Source organism: Hyaena hyaena, unplaced genomic scaffold (assembly GCF_003009895.1).
Source record: "Hyaena hyaena isolate Hyena2069 unplaced genomic scaffold, ASM300989v1 scaffold_1550, whole genome shotgun sequence".
In the NCBI taxonomy this organism is placed as follows: Eukaryota; Metazoa; Chordata; class Mammalia; order Carnivora; family Hyaenidae; genus Hyaena; species Hyaena hyaena.
Genome location: NW_024082173.1, coordinates 280,485 through 294,407, shown reverse-complemented (window position 1 = coordinate 294,407; position 13,923 = coordinate 280,485). Strand labels below are relative to the sequence as shown.

The following is a 13,923-nucleotide window of genomic DNA, read 5'->3' as shown; positions in this document are numbered from 1 at the left end:
TCTTCTGTGACCCCGGGCACAGGGCACCTGAGGCAGAGCCTTCCTGTGAGCTCCCGGAACAGGCGCCATGAAGGCTCCAGAGTAAACGGGCCCCCAACCAAATGGCTGTTCTCAGTTCTCACAGCGGGAGCCTGTTTTCCTAAGCATTCACGAATGTCCCCAACTCACGGTCCAGGGGACCATGCCCTGCAGCGGCCCTCACCCCCCCGGAGCTGGGCCACCTTCGAGAGCTCTGTCCAAGATCTCCTGGAAATACGCTGAAGTGGGCATTCCTTCACACATTCTAGGAATCTGTCCAACGCGCATAATCATCGCACAAAGATGAAAAAAAAAATACTGGCAGCGACCAGCCGTTCAGCAGCAGAAGATTAAACATATAACGGTATCGCCCACTGGCCCGTCCGACCTCCACGGGAAACACCAGGTCAAATACGTTGAGGGCACAGTACCCGTCAGGGCGCAGAAGGCCCTCAAAAGGGCTCACGGGCGCAGGCTATGTGGAGGGCTCGGGTTAGGGGGCCCAACCCGAGAGGATGAAGCCCCCAGGGCTGGCCCGGCAGCTGCGGGGAGCGGCCAAGCCCCTTGTCCTAAGAGACAGGGCAGGGAGCATTTACAGAGAATGAAATGTTTGCAAGGGAGACCCCTCCGCAGAGGCCTGGCCGTACACAGAGGGCGCAGCCACAGCCTACCCCCGACCCAGCAGAATGAATATTCCGGCCTTTTCCCCTCCCGCCCTCTGATCTTGTGTCCCTGCCTCCCTGGGTGAGCCCAGCTGGAGGCCAAGTGGAGGCCAGTGGGCACGGGAGCCAGTGACAGAGGGTGTCCTTCCTGGGCACAGAGCGTGGTGGAGGCGAGCGAGCAGAGAGTGTCCAGGCGGATGGACGCGTGCATCCAACACGCGGGTGCATCCCTTCCTCTCAGAGACTCAAAGCCCCGGCTCGTTAGCGCGTACGCACTTCGCTTGCCTTCCTCCAGCCTCTTCCCAAGTTTTCGACCTTTTTCCTGGGGCCTTTGGTTGGCCTCCACCCGGAGGAGTTGACACGGGACACAGCGCATCATTAAGTGAGCAAGACGAAGGAGCCATAAAGATCACTGATGAGGTGGGCTGAGCGTGGCGACAAAGCACTGGCCCGGGAGAGAAGCAGGGGAGCAAGGCCTCCCACGTGGCAGACAGCTGAGGGCGATCTTCATGTCGTTCCTAGGGAGTTTCTTGGTTTCCAACCCAAACTGAGTGACTGTGACTCGGTTGGTTTGCTTTGTTTTACACTTCAGTGACTCTTTGTAACGTTACGGAGTGCTGCCCCTGCCCACGTACACCCGTTTACAGCATCCTCTGGCTCCAGTAAGACCCCTCGTGCCTGATTACATAGAGCCCCTCCCGCCCCCATCACCAGTCCCTGGAAACGGCGCATCTACGTCTGCCTCTACACACTTGCCTCGTCTGGACTCTCACAGGATGGGGCCCTCGGGTGCGCAGTCTTGTGCGACCGGCTTCTGTCACAGAGTCTAAGTGTTTTCAAAAGTCACACATGACATAGGATGTTCATTCCCTTTTCAGGGCTGAGAAGTGTTCCCGGGCTACCACATTTCATCTATACGTTTGCACTACATTCCAGAACATTCCCCCCAAACGCCGCCAAGAGGGACCCAGAAGGAGGGCAGAACACGGGCACCTCCACACCTGTCCAAGCAGCACTGCACCTCAGCACTTCTGAACTGGGTGCCCTTTGTAACACCTGCTTCGAGGTCCCCCAGCAAGAGGAAGCCGACCGTCGGCAGATTCAAGAATGGACTGTTCAACACAGTCATGGCGCCCACTCTGTCCAGGCACAGAAATCTCTCCCCGGAGTGGCTCACAGGGATGTAAGCCCTCCCCCCCCCCCACCCCGTGGCCCCCAGGGACTTCCCCAAACTGGAAAACTGCCAGTGATGCCGAGATGGCATAGCCCCATGGCCTTTGAGGGAGGGCTCCCCCAACCCAGCCCCTTCCCCTGGGGAAGCGACACTAAGCAGACACGCCAGACATAATGCTGCCTCATTAATATTCATTCCAACCTCGCCAACTGCCCACCCCATCGGTGGGCCCTGGGGAACCAGTGGAGGACGTGAAAAATGGCCTCATTAAGACGTGAAATAATTCAACAGCAAGCAGACACTGCCAACTGCTTTCTGCTCGGGCAGCGGCGCCAGTGCTTGCCTGGGGACTGGCCACCGCCGCGGGACCCGCCCGGCCTGGGGGACTGTCCGTGCCAGTGATGCGGCTCTGAGAGAGGGCGGGCCCCCTTCACAAGGAGGGACACGGCACTTCTCTGTCCGAAGACGATCATTCGTTTCAGCCAGGCCCCTGGAGCCGCTCATGGTTTATTCCAGCAACGCCGAGGTCGCCCGAAACAGCTGGGAGACTTGACTCTGAGGATGTGAATGTGTCTGTGGACGAGAGAACCAGGCGGGGGTCGGGGGGGGGGCACACGGGCCTCCCAAAGGGACAGCACTGCTCAGCTCCCGCACCACGTCCTTCTCAAGCTGGGAAACATCTGGATAAAGGTGGCTTCTGCCAACATCTGGTGCCCCAGAAGGAGACGCCCTAATCATCACCTATGGGAGCAAATGACCAATTGACAACCGAGCCGATTTTCTGGTAAAGCAACGTACGGCCTCACAGCAAAAGCCGGCTGGCTCCCTCTGGTTGACGTTATCACCCCGGAGCAGCTCCCCGGAAACCCAGCCTCGCGGGAATGTTCTGCGTCACGTCTCAACCCTTTGCGGGGAGCTCCCCTGCTCCCCGGGTGTGAAGGGCAAGGCCCGCTTCCCGGGACGTACGGCTCCAGCACCCTCATCGGCAGTCTCTCACACACCCTCACGCACCCCTTCATCCGGATCTGCATGGACGGGGCTTTGCTGCCAAACTCCGGCTGCTGTTAACAGCGACCAGCCACGGCACGCGCCACGGGCACCTACTCCACTCTTGGTTCTCAAAACGGCATCGTGAGCTGCCTACCCCGTTCCTCCTTGGGGAAAGGAAGGAGCAGAGAGGGGCGGTGAGGAGTCCGAGGGAGGCCAGGACGAGCCCGCAGTGCCCGCCCCTGAGGCGCTGCTCGTGACCACGCCCCAGGATCGGCCACCGCAATGACCCTGCGATGTCAACACCGCGGGAAGCCCTCGGTGAGACCCCACGCTTCTGCCCCTGAGCCTGTCCCTGTGGGCAGAGGCAGGGCCTTCCCAGCCTGGTCGGGGTGGGACCATCTCAAGGGTGAATTCCAAGGGTCCTGCGTGCCCGGAAGCGGCCCCTCGGGGCACACACGGGGCCCCTGGCCTGCCTGCTCTCTGGCCCACGGCCCCTCCGCAGGCCGGCCAGGCTCAGCCAGAAGGACGACACTGCTCTTACAACAGGCTCTAGACCCTCAGGGAGGAGCCACAGAAAGCACAAGAAAAGGCCAGCGACTCGGGACACAGGCCCCTCCCTCACAGCTCACAGCACCTCTGGGAGGCACCCGGGGACGCTTCGGGGCAAGCCCGGGGGCAGGGCCCACCCTGGGCACCCGGCACCCCATTGCCCCACGCAACGAGGGGTCCAGGCACCCACCGAGCTCACAAAACACGGGCTCCGAGCATCTGGGGACGGATGCCTGGAGGGGTGGTGGCCCCGAGCCCCGCACAGGCTTCCGCAGCTGCAGTCGGGGCTGCATGTGTCTCAGGGACGGCGTAGAAGGAGCCGGGCCTCCTCCGCCGGGAGCTGCTGCACCCGCACCTGTCACAGGACGGGCACGTCCGCCTTCACGTAGTGATCTGGAAACTGAAGGTCGGCGCCCACGGTGACCAGAGTCATTTTAAAGGGCCCCAGGGCCCGGCCACTGCCTGGCCTCGCAATTTATTGTGTTCCAGACATGACTGCATTTCCTCGGCCAGGCCCAGACCCTGCCCAGAGACGGGAGCCCCCAGAGCGGAGGGGTGGGCGGGAGGGGGAGCAGCCTGCCCAGCCCCACACCCCTGCAGCCGCAGGGGAGTCCCTTCCTTCCTTCCTCTCTTCTTTTTATCGTGGTTACAAGATGCCCAACATGAAATCTGCTGTTTTAAGCGCAGAGTTCAGTGGCATCAAGGACACGAACACTGTTCAGCCATCCCCACCGTCCATCCCCAGAACTTTCTCATCTTCCCACAGGCTCCCCATGAAACAGGGACTCCCCGTTGCCCTCCCCCGGTCCCTGGCCCCCACCCTCCTACTTCCTGCGTCTGTGGGTCTGACTCCTCACGGGGCCCATGTGGGATCTGTATCGACTGCGATGGGCCGGTAGTAACGAGAAAGGGGGTCTTTCTTCCAGAGGGAGAGGCTGAGCACTGCTGTTCTGGAAGACGCTGTGACAGAGACGCGGGCAGGGGTGGGGGAGACCCCCCCCAGGCCCCGGGGCGTCCCCCTCGGTGTGCCGCGTGCCCCCTTCTTACCAGGCTGTCCCTACTTTGTACCTAAGTCCCCAGAACGTCCTCTCTTCACGGAGAAGTCTGTGCTTCATCGCACACGGGGCCTCTCCCGGGCCCGAGACACGGGCTGCAAGAGGAAGCCCTAGCAGGACGGCAGCTCGGGGTTAGAAGGAGCCGGAAAGTCTCCAGTGCCTCCAGGAAGAAGGAAACGCCGCAGGTGGAGCGAGGGGCGCCCAGCCCTGCCCCCCGCCTGCCGCGAAGGGGCCCTAATGCCCCGCGACGGCCTCCTGCATCTCCGGAGAGTGAAGAGCTTTCCCGCCGCGAAGCCCACCCCTCCCGTGCACAGGGACCCAAATTCCTTATGGCTGGCGGACCCCCACGCCGGAGAGACGCTGGGGATGGACGGGAGCGACGGGCGAGCCCGAGCCCAGTGCCCCCGCGGGACGATGAGCACACGGCCCCCAGCGGGGCCCCTGCCCTTCGTGCCGGTCACTGCAGCTCTGAGACTCCCCGCTCCGGCCTCCCAGAGACGTGCCGGGTCACGAGGGGGACCAGGCCTGTCCGCAGAGGAATCACACCCAGGCCTGAGAGGGAAGGGGAAAAGCTTTTTAAGGTCTGGGCCGCATGCCAGACTGGACACCTGGCCCATTCCGGAACTGACAGGCTCGGGCAGAAGGAGGGAAGCAGGGGGACATCTTGTGCCCTAGAAATGTGCTGCCCGGAGCCATCCACTAAGGCAGGGCTGACTCAGAATCAGAGGACGTTAATTAGCTTTGGAAGAGGACGGGAGGTCAGCCCAAGGCCGGGATTCAGAGCCAGGCTCTCGAGCCGGAGGGCTGGGGCTGAGCCCGCGCCTGGCCGCGTTCCTGCTGAGCAGCCTCGGGTCAGTTACTTAACATCTCTGAACCTCCAGTTCTTCACCTGGGAAACGGAGGCCATGAGGGTGCGGACCTCCGGGGGCCCCTGGGAGGCTCAGGTGGGGAAAGACGATGCAATCCGGGGCTGGCACGGGGCGAGAGCGGGTGGGGGCCGCTAGAACTGGCTTCCCTAGCCCCCCACTCGGGCTGGGAGTTCCCTCCACAACCCCATCCAGGCAGAGGGAAGGAGGCCTGCCCCAAGCCCCTCAGTGTAGCCAGAGCATGTTCACCACGCCCGGTTAGCGGACTTCAAGGAAAGGCCTGGAAGGGGAAGTATTTCACTGCCAAAACCACAGGTCTCCACCGGCCCTAGACGCCGGTCTCGGCCACGGCGAGGACTGCCTGCCCCTGGGGTGCCGGGGGGAAAGGGGGCTGGACACACCGTGGGCGCTCTTCAGCCTCAGGACGACCACGCACCCAAACCGCGTGTCCCTTACACTCCCACGGGTTTACTAAGCACCGGCTACTGACCCTCCAGAGTTATCATGCACGTAGCGCAGCAGGTGTCTGCAGCGGGGTTCCGCGTTTGGGGCCCCACGACTCTCCCAGGCCGCCATCCGCTGAGAAGGGCACGCGACGGGGACACAGCCCCACAGCCACCGGGGGCCACGTCCGTTGTCACCACCACCCCCCGGTAGCCGCTCAGGGACAAGGGGGTGAGACACACAGCAGGCAGTGCGGGAGCTGCACCGGCATAAAAGCTTCACGCCCCGTGGGAGCCGACAGCTCGATGAATAATTCCGTCGGCTCGGCGTCCGGCTCCCGGCAAGGGACGCGGCCAGCACGAGAGCCGCGGTGCTCGGCAAAGCCCTGGCACGGGGCCCGTTCGGAGCCGCGGCCTGTCCAGGTGCAACCTACCCACCGGGGGCCATTTTACCACATGCGGTGCTGCCCGGCTTTGATCTGTTCCCAGGGAAAGAGCTAGAGAGTTACCCGAAGGTCAAGTGCTCACATAGGAGAAAGGGTTTTGCTACTCGCTGTCCACACCTCATGACCTTTAGTTAACACCTTTCCATAGACGCTAATGCACTTTATGATCTCCAGGATTTGCATTTATCAAGTAGACTTTGCTTATGGCCAGTTAGCTTTCCAGCCCTCACAGTAGCTCTTGACCCTGGAGAGCTAATGGAAATCTGCGCCAGGTAACATTAAACGTCTGCGTTTTATGCACCCAAGACAGAGCAGCGTTCCAGGAAGCATTTCCTCTAAGTGAATGACGTGAGGACTCACCACTAGATGTGATTTCATTAGATTCCGCTCTGATGTGGGCCCATTTTTCTCTCTGTGAAACATATGGACGGTGTGAAAATGAAGATCCATCATGAACAGGGTTGAATATGCACATGCTCACTTGGCAGGTGGTAAGTGCCAGAAACATTGCTAGTCACACATTCCACAAACATTTACTAGGTCCCTGACACGGGAGACGCAGGGTGGGAGGCTCAGAGAAAATAAAACAAGGCCCCTGCCATGAAGAGGCTCAAACGGAGATTCACCTAAATAGGGGGGATTCGAAGGGTCCTGGCCAAGGTCTGTCCACAGAGCAACGGACGCAAGGCAAAGAGAGAAATGAAATGCCTGGCAGGGGAACGAGACAGCTTGGGTTTTGAGGGATGAATAGGCGTTCTCTACAAGAGGGCACCCTAATAGGATGCAACAGCATGGCCAAAGAATGGAGGTGGGAAAGAGAATCAAAGGCAAGAAGAGGTGTGGTGATCTAGTGCACAGGGCGCCAGAAGGATCTAGAAAGGCCATGTGATTCACCAAGTCACCAGTGTTCAAGTAGGCAGGCGGTAGAGCTTAGGGGTTGAAAACACAGACTCTACAGCCAGCCTGCCCGTCTGAATCCCACGTCTGCCATTCGGGACCTGTGTGGCGCAGTGCTTCACCTCCCTGTGCCCCGGTTTACTCATCTGTAAAATGACGACAAGCGTACCTACCTCGAATCGTTCACTATTCGTTCCCGAATAATTCCCGAGCCCCCCGCTATCGCCAGGAAGTGTTCCGGGCCCTTGGGACACCTCAGAACGAAACAGAGATTCCGGCCCCTCTCGTAACTCCCCTTCTGGCAGGAAATCGTAGACAGAGCAAGAGGAAGAGACAGGGAAGGTGAGGGCGGCGAGGGGCCAGACGACGCAGGGCCTGGCCGAGGCAGGAGGCGGGGCAGGTGCTGAGCGGGGAGGAACGTGGGTTTTGTCAGGGCCCCTGGGGAGACCATTCCCAAGGCCGCAACCAGGAGCTGGCCGGTGACCCGCGTGGGGCCGTGCGGGGGTGGGGAGGGGTGCGGCCCCCGGCGGGTTCTGAAACGTGAGCCACCGGGAGTCACCGCCGGACGAGAGGAGTGGGGGGGGGACGGAGAGCGGTCGAGGCCACTCAGAGGACTAGACCAGGGACTCGTGGCCGGCACACGCGGCGGGGCCGGCACGCGGCGGCCCCAGGACGCGGCGGGATGACAGCGCGGGGCGCCTGCTCTGTGCCACACGCCACGCGCAGGCCTGGAGAACGCGGACGCTGCCGGTGTGCCCGCGGCCGGGCTCCCCTCATTCTCCGAGTAGGGCTGGAACTCGCAGCCCCGCTGGCCGCGGCGACTCGGCGGCTGTGCCAGGCGCCCTGACTTCCTCAGCCGCGGGCCCCATGCAGCCTGGCTGCCACCAACAAACGAATGGAAAGGGCCAGCTTTCCCGCCCCTGGGCTTCCGGAGCGTCCCAGACCCCGTCCCCTGGGCACAGGCCGATGTTTCGATGCCATCCGCTGAGAAGTTCAGAGGTGCCGTTTCACCACGAGGCTTGCAGGGTCACACTGGTGTGAGAACTTACCAGAAGCCGCAAGATCCCCGTTCAACAGACAGGAAATGGTGGCGCAGAGTGAAGGGCAGACTCCGCCAAGGGCTTGGGGTGGCTGGGGCCCGAGCGGGGCTCCTCCACGGCCAAGCCCGCCCCTCCCTCCAAACGGCCGCCTTGCGCTGCTCAGGCCTTTCACTCGGAAAGCTCTGGGGAACGTGCCTGTCACAGCCCCGAGCCCGGCTGTGTGCCCCTCTCAGAGGCCCCCCTTCTCGTCCCCACACCGCAGACAACGATGACCTTCCGGGCAGGTGTGGTCAGAGTGAAAGACCACGTGCGTAAAATGCTCAGTGAACAGCCGACATTAATAATTATGACAATTGACAAATTATAGCAATCATTTTTATTGATGTTAGATTGAAACCTATCGCAAACTTTGAAAAGCCAAAACTTTGGGTGCCTGGGGACTTGGTCGGTTGAGCGTCTGACTTCAGCTCAGGTCAGATCTCGCGGTTCGTGGGTTCGAGCCCCGCGTCGGGCTCTGTGCTGACTGCCAGCTCGGAGCCTGGAGCCTGTTTCAGACTCTGTGTCTCCCTCTCTCTGCCCCTCCCCCGCTCACGCTCTGTCTCTCTCTGTCTCAAAAATAAATAAACTATAAAAAATTTAAAAAAAAAAGAAAAGCCAAAACTATTTTCATCTGCAAAGACCTTAACATCTTTAAAGAAACTGCAGCCGTGTTTCAGAACATTACCAAACCCTTTTGCACCCCCTATACATGCCAAATAATTGGTTCCTGCTCGCCTCTCCCTTCCCCGCTCCCCCCTCACCCCTGCTTCGCCCTCCAGCCTCACTGAGCCATTAAGTTCTCCAAACAAGGAAACTTACGCTCACCTCAGGGACTGCGTACATGCTGCTCCTCTGCCTGGAACACTGTTCCCTGCACTTGATACCTGGCAAGTGCTTTCCCTCCCCCCCAGGCTTCAGGGCAGATGCTACTTCTTCACCAAGGCCTTCAGGCTGGAAGTGTCAGCCCCTCCCACCTCCCTGACTGTCTCCTTTTGGCACTTGGGGCAATTTCTGCTTTGACAACTTGGGCAGGTGCTGCCACCGCAGGGCCACGGAGGCGGCAGCTCAGGCCCCTCAAGGGCGCCGGGTCCCCTGCGTCACCACGGAGCGCGAGCACCAGAGACGGACGGGCATCTGAGGTGGCAAGGCTGAGCCGGGCCCGGCGGCCGGGGACCCACTGTCACGTGCGTGATTCCCGACCAGCGCAGGGGGCACGGCAGGGGACGGCCGAGGGGTCAGCAGGGGCGTCGCCCAGGAGGGGGGCGGGCAGTGCGGTCCCTGATTCACGCACTCACTTCGGCCTCAAGCTCGTTCCCGCGGACGCCGAGCAGAGGGGCTCTGGGGCCTCAGGAGCGCGTGACGCAGGGTCCGCACACAGAGCCGAGGAGCAGCACCGGCGCTGGATCCTGCGCGGGACCCAGGCCAGCCGCGCGTCCTCACCTCGTCCACGACCTGGGGATCGAGTCCTCCGTCAGGGTCCCACGCGCTGTGCAGGACGCCAGGGACAGAGACGTGGCATCGCCACCCCCACCAGTGTAGACACACCCCTGCCCTGCAGTGAGGTCACGCGTGCAGGCAGACTTGGTCACCATGAGCTGGTGACTCAGCACACTCTTTAGTGTGTGGAGGGGATGAGCCTGTGGTCCGTCCCACGGTGCTGACTCCCGGCCTCCCTCCTGGCCATTCCCTCACCAGACGTGCCCCCTGCCTGCTCCCCGCAGGTCACCGCCTGCCCAGAGACCAGCCTGGCCTTGCCTCTGTCCAGTGCCTTCTCGCCTGGCTCGGGGAGGCGCAGATCTCACCTGTGGGTTACTACCCTCAGTACTAGAAGGGCTGAGGCTGTGGGGAGGAGGAGCCGCGGGACCTGCTCCCAAACAGAGGACGGGCTGCGGCGGGCACACAGCCGGCGTCCTCAGACCAGAGCTTCCCTCCAGATGGGGGGGCGCCTGGCCCACTTTCTTGGCCTCTCTGGGCCTGTTTCCCCCTCTATCATGCATCAGTGGTGGGACCGAGGGCCTTGTGCGCGGCTCTCAGCCCCATCAGACCAACTGCCTGGGAGAGCCAACATTTTATGTCCCTGTTTTAATACCCTGGAAGAAAACCACAAAGCATGCCGACCAAATGAGTTTTTAAAACTCATTTAAAACACAGTGCAAATGATTCACGACAAAAATCATAGGGGTTTTAAGATGTCAGCATACCGTGTCAGCACCTTGTGTGACGCTGCCGTGGGCCAAGGTACGTCGGCGACATGCACACGGCGCGTGGGCCAGGGTAAGGCGGCGACATGCACACGGCGCGTGGGCCAGGGTAAGGCGGCGACATGCACACGGCGCGTGGGCCAGGGTAAGGCGGCGACATGCACACGGCGCGTGGGCCAGGGTAAGGCGGCGACATGCACACGGCGCGTGGGCCAGGGTAAGGCGGCGACATGCACACGGCGCGTGGGCCAGGGTAAGGCGGCGACATGCACACGGCGCGTGGGCCAGGGTAAGGCGGCGACATGCACACGGCGCGTGGGCCAGGGTAAGGCGGCGACATGCACACGGCGCGTGGGCCAGGGTAAGGCGGCGACATGCACACGGCGCGTGGGCCAGGGTAAGGCGGCGACATGCACACGGCGCGTGGGCCAGGGTAAGGCGGCGACATGCACACGGCGCGTGGGCCAGGGTAAGGCGGCGACATGCACACGGCGCGTGGGCCAGGGTAAGGCGGCGACATGCACACGGCGCGTGGGCCAGGGTAAGGCGGCGACATGCACACGGCGCGTGGGCCAGGGTAAGGCGGCGACATGCACACGGCGCGTGGGCCAGGGTAAGGCGGCGACATGCACACGGCGCGTGGGCCAGGGTAAGGCGGCGACATGCACACGGCGCGTGGGCCAGGGTAAGGCGGCGACATGCACACGGCGCGTGGGCCAGGGTAAGGCGGCGACATGCACACGGCGCGTGGGCCAGGGTAAGGCGGCGACATGCACACGGCGCGTGGGCCAGGGTAAGGCGGCGACATGCACACGGCGCGTGGGCCAGGGTAAGGCGGCGACATGCACACGGCGCGTGGGCCAGGGTAAGGCGGCGACATGCACACGGCGCGTGGGCCAGGGTAAGGCGGCGACATGCACACGGCGCGTGGGCCAGGGTAAGGCGGCGACATGCACACGGCGCGTGGGCCAGGGTAAGGCGGCGACATGCACACGGCGCGTGGGCCAGGGTAAGGCGGCGACATGCACACGGCGCGTGGGCCAGGGTAAGGCGGCGACATGCACACGGCGCGTGGGCCAGGGTAAGGCGGCGACATGCACACGGCGCGTGGGCCAGGGTAAGGCGGCGACATGCACACGGCGCGTGGGCCAGGGTAAGGCGGCGACATGCACACGGCGCGTGGGCCAGGGTAAGGCGGCGACATGCACACGGCGCGTGGGCCAGGGTAAGGCGGCGACATGCACACGGCGCGTGGGCCAGGGTAAGGCGGCGACATGCACACGGCGCGTGGGCCAGGGTAAGGCGGCGACATGCACACGGCGCGTGGGCCAGGGTAAGGCGGCGACATGCACACGGCGCGTGGGCCAGGGTAAGGCGGCGACATGCACACGGCGCGTGGGCCAGGGTAAGGCGGCGACATGCACACGGCGCGTGGGCCAGGGTAAGGCGGCGACATGCACACGGCGCGTGGGCCAGGGTAAGGCGGCGACATGCACACGGCGCGTGGGCCAGGGTAAGGCGGCGACATGCACACGGCGCGTGGGCCAGGGTAAGGCGGCGACATGCACACGGCGCGTGGGCCAGGGTAAGGCGGCGACATGCACACGGCGCGTGGGCCAGGGTAAGGCGGCGACATGCACACGGCGCGTGGGCCAGGGTAAGGCGGCGACATGCACACGGCGCGTGGGCCAGGGTAAGGCGGCGACATGCACACGGCGCGTGGGCCAGGGTAAGGCGGCGACATGCACACGGCGCGTGGGCCAGGGTAAGGCGGCGACATGCACACGGCGCGTGGGCCAGGGTAAGGCGGCGACATGCACACGGCGCGTGGGCCAGGGTAAGGCGGCGACATGCACACGGCGCGTGGGCCAGGGTAAGGCGGCGACATGCACACGGCGCGTGGGCCAGGGTAAGGCGGCGACATGCACACGGCGCGTGGGCCAGGGTAAGGCGGCGACATGCACACGGCGCGTGGGCCAGGGTAAGGCGGCGACATGCACACGGCGCGTGGGCCAGGGTAAGGCGGCGACATGCACACGGCGCGTGGGCCAGGGTAAGGCGGCGACATGCACACGGCGCGTGGGCCAGGGTAAGGCGGCGACATGCACACGGCGCGTGGGCCCCGCAGAGGCAGCAGGGAAGGGCAGCTCTCTTGTGAGGCTCCCGCACCAAGCAGGGCGCTGCCGAGGTGACGCGATTTTCTGAAACCACGAACAGCTTCCAGTCGAGATCAACACAAAGGCAAGTACAACTTCTCACAATTTAGGGACCAGCTGTGCGCCGGGGAAGGTCGGCGCTTGGGCGGAAATCGGGTCGTCGTGTCCAGGGATTAAGGCGGATTCTCCCCTCGGGAAGGTGACGGGGACTCTCCACAGTCACGAGGCGCCCAGGAGAGTTCTCCCCTCTGGGACTGCCCCACGCGCTGCCGTGTGTCCCGCATGCCCGCCCACGAATGTCATCACCCCCGCCCGCTGGACAGGAAACAGTCCAGCCAGCACCCCCACAGTGAGGCACCCAAAGGCTGCTGCTCTCCCCGGAGCCCAGGGAGCAGCGCTGGTGAAGGAGGAAGGCGGAGGCGGGGCGACAGGGGAGGCGGCTGTTAGAACAACTCAGGTGCCGCAGGAAGCAGTCCTGACTGCAAGTAGTGCCGGGCGGCGAGGGGCTGTGGGGAAGGTGCGGGGGCCCCGGGGGGGGTGCTAAGGACCCATAGCCCAGAGAGAGAGCGGGGGACCCGGCGCCCCCCTGGAGCTGGCCTGGACCAGCGGGCGGGTGAGGCAGGCACCCGAGGGAGGCGCAGAGCTGCGGAGGAGGGGAGCTTGCTCCTGGCCGTGCCCGGCGTAGCCTGCGTGCAGGTGTCCGGCAGAGAGACCCCGCGTGCATCCAGATGGAGCCAGGCTCAGGCTCCAGGCTCGGGAGACCCGCACCACATGCACCCACCGGGCGCCCAGCCCATTGCGGATATGCACAAAGTACCACTGCTCTCCCGACCGCTGCACACTGCCCGTTCCCACGGCCCACCCCGAGGACCCTCGGCACCTGCCCCGCCCGCCGGTCTGCACCCAGCATCACCACCGTCTGCCTCCGGTGGGAGACGAGCCGGCCCCCGAGGGACCGGGCTTGCAGAGGGTACTCAGCTGTTTCTCTACCGCTCACTCCCAACCAGAGCCCTGATCCCAACCCCATGCACATCTGTGTTCACAGCAGCGCTGGCCACAAGAGCCAAGGTCAAGGGCAACCTGAGTGTCCATCGACGGACAGGTAAGCAAAGTGTGGTGTATACGTACGACGGAATATTATCATTCAGCCCTTAAATAAGGAAGGAAATTCCGACGTGCGCTACAGTATGGATGAACCTTGTGGGTGTGGACGCGGCGAAAGCAGCCAGTCCCCCCAGGACAAACACTGGGGGACGCCACTCGCATGCGGCACCTGGAGCTGTCAAACTCCCCGAGACAGAGCGCAGGGTGGTGGTCAGCGGGACCGGCTTGCGGAAGGAGGGCTCGTGTTTACTGGGGGCTGAGCTTCGGTGTGGGAAGATGGAAA

The 13,923-nt window shown here is 63.4% G+C and overlaps 1 protein-coding gene across 1 annotated transcript; it reads right to left on the bottom strand.

The window, feature by feature from the left end:
- Nucleotides 1–337: 337 nt before the first annotated feature.
- On the bottom strand, nucleotides 338–12,484 carry LOC120225927 (basic proline-rich protein-like; the record flags this gene model as incomplete). Its single annotated transcript, XM_039224103.1, has 8 exons — nucleotides 10,422–12,484; nucleotides 7,821–7,978; nucleotides 6,024–6,187; nucleotides 5,805–5,893; nucleotides 3,593–3,748; nucleotides 2,999–3,008; nucleotides 2,862–2,915; nucleotides 338–493 (listed from the first exon to the last, which is right to left on the bottom strand). Coding segments are annotated over exons 1-8 (2,850 nt in total), but the record flags the coding sequence as incomplete, so codon positions are not given.
- Nucleotides 12,485–13,923: the final 1,439 nt, after the last annotated feature.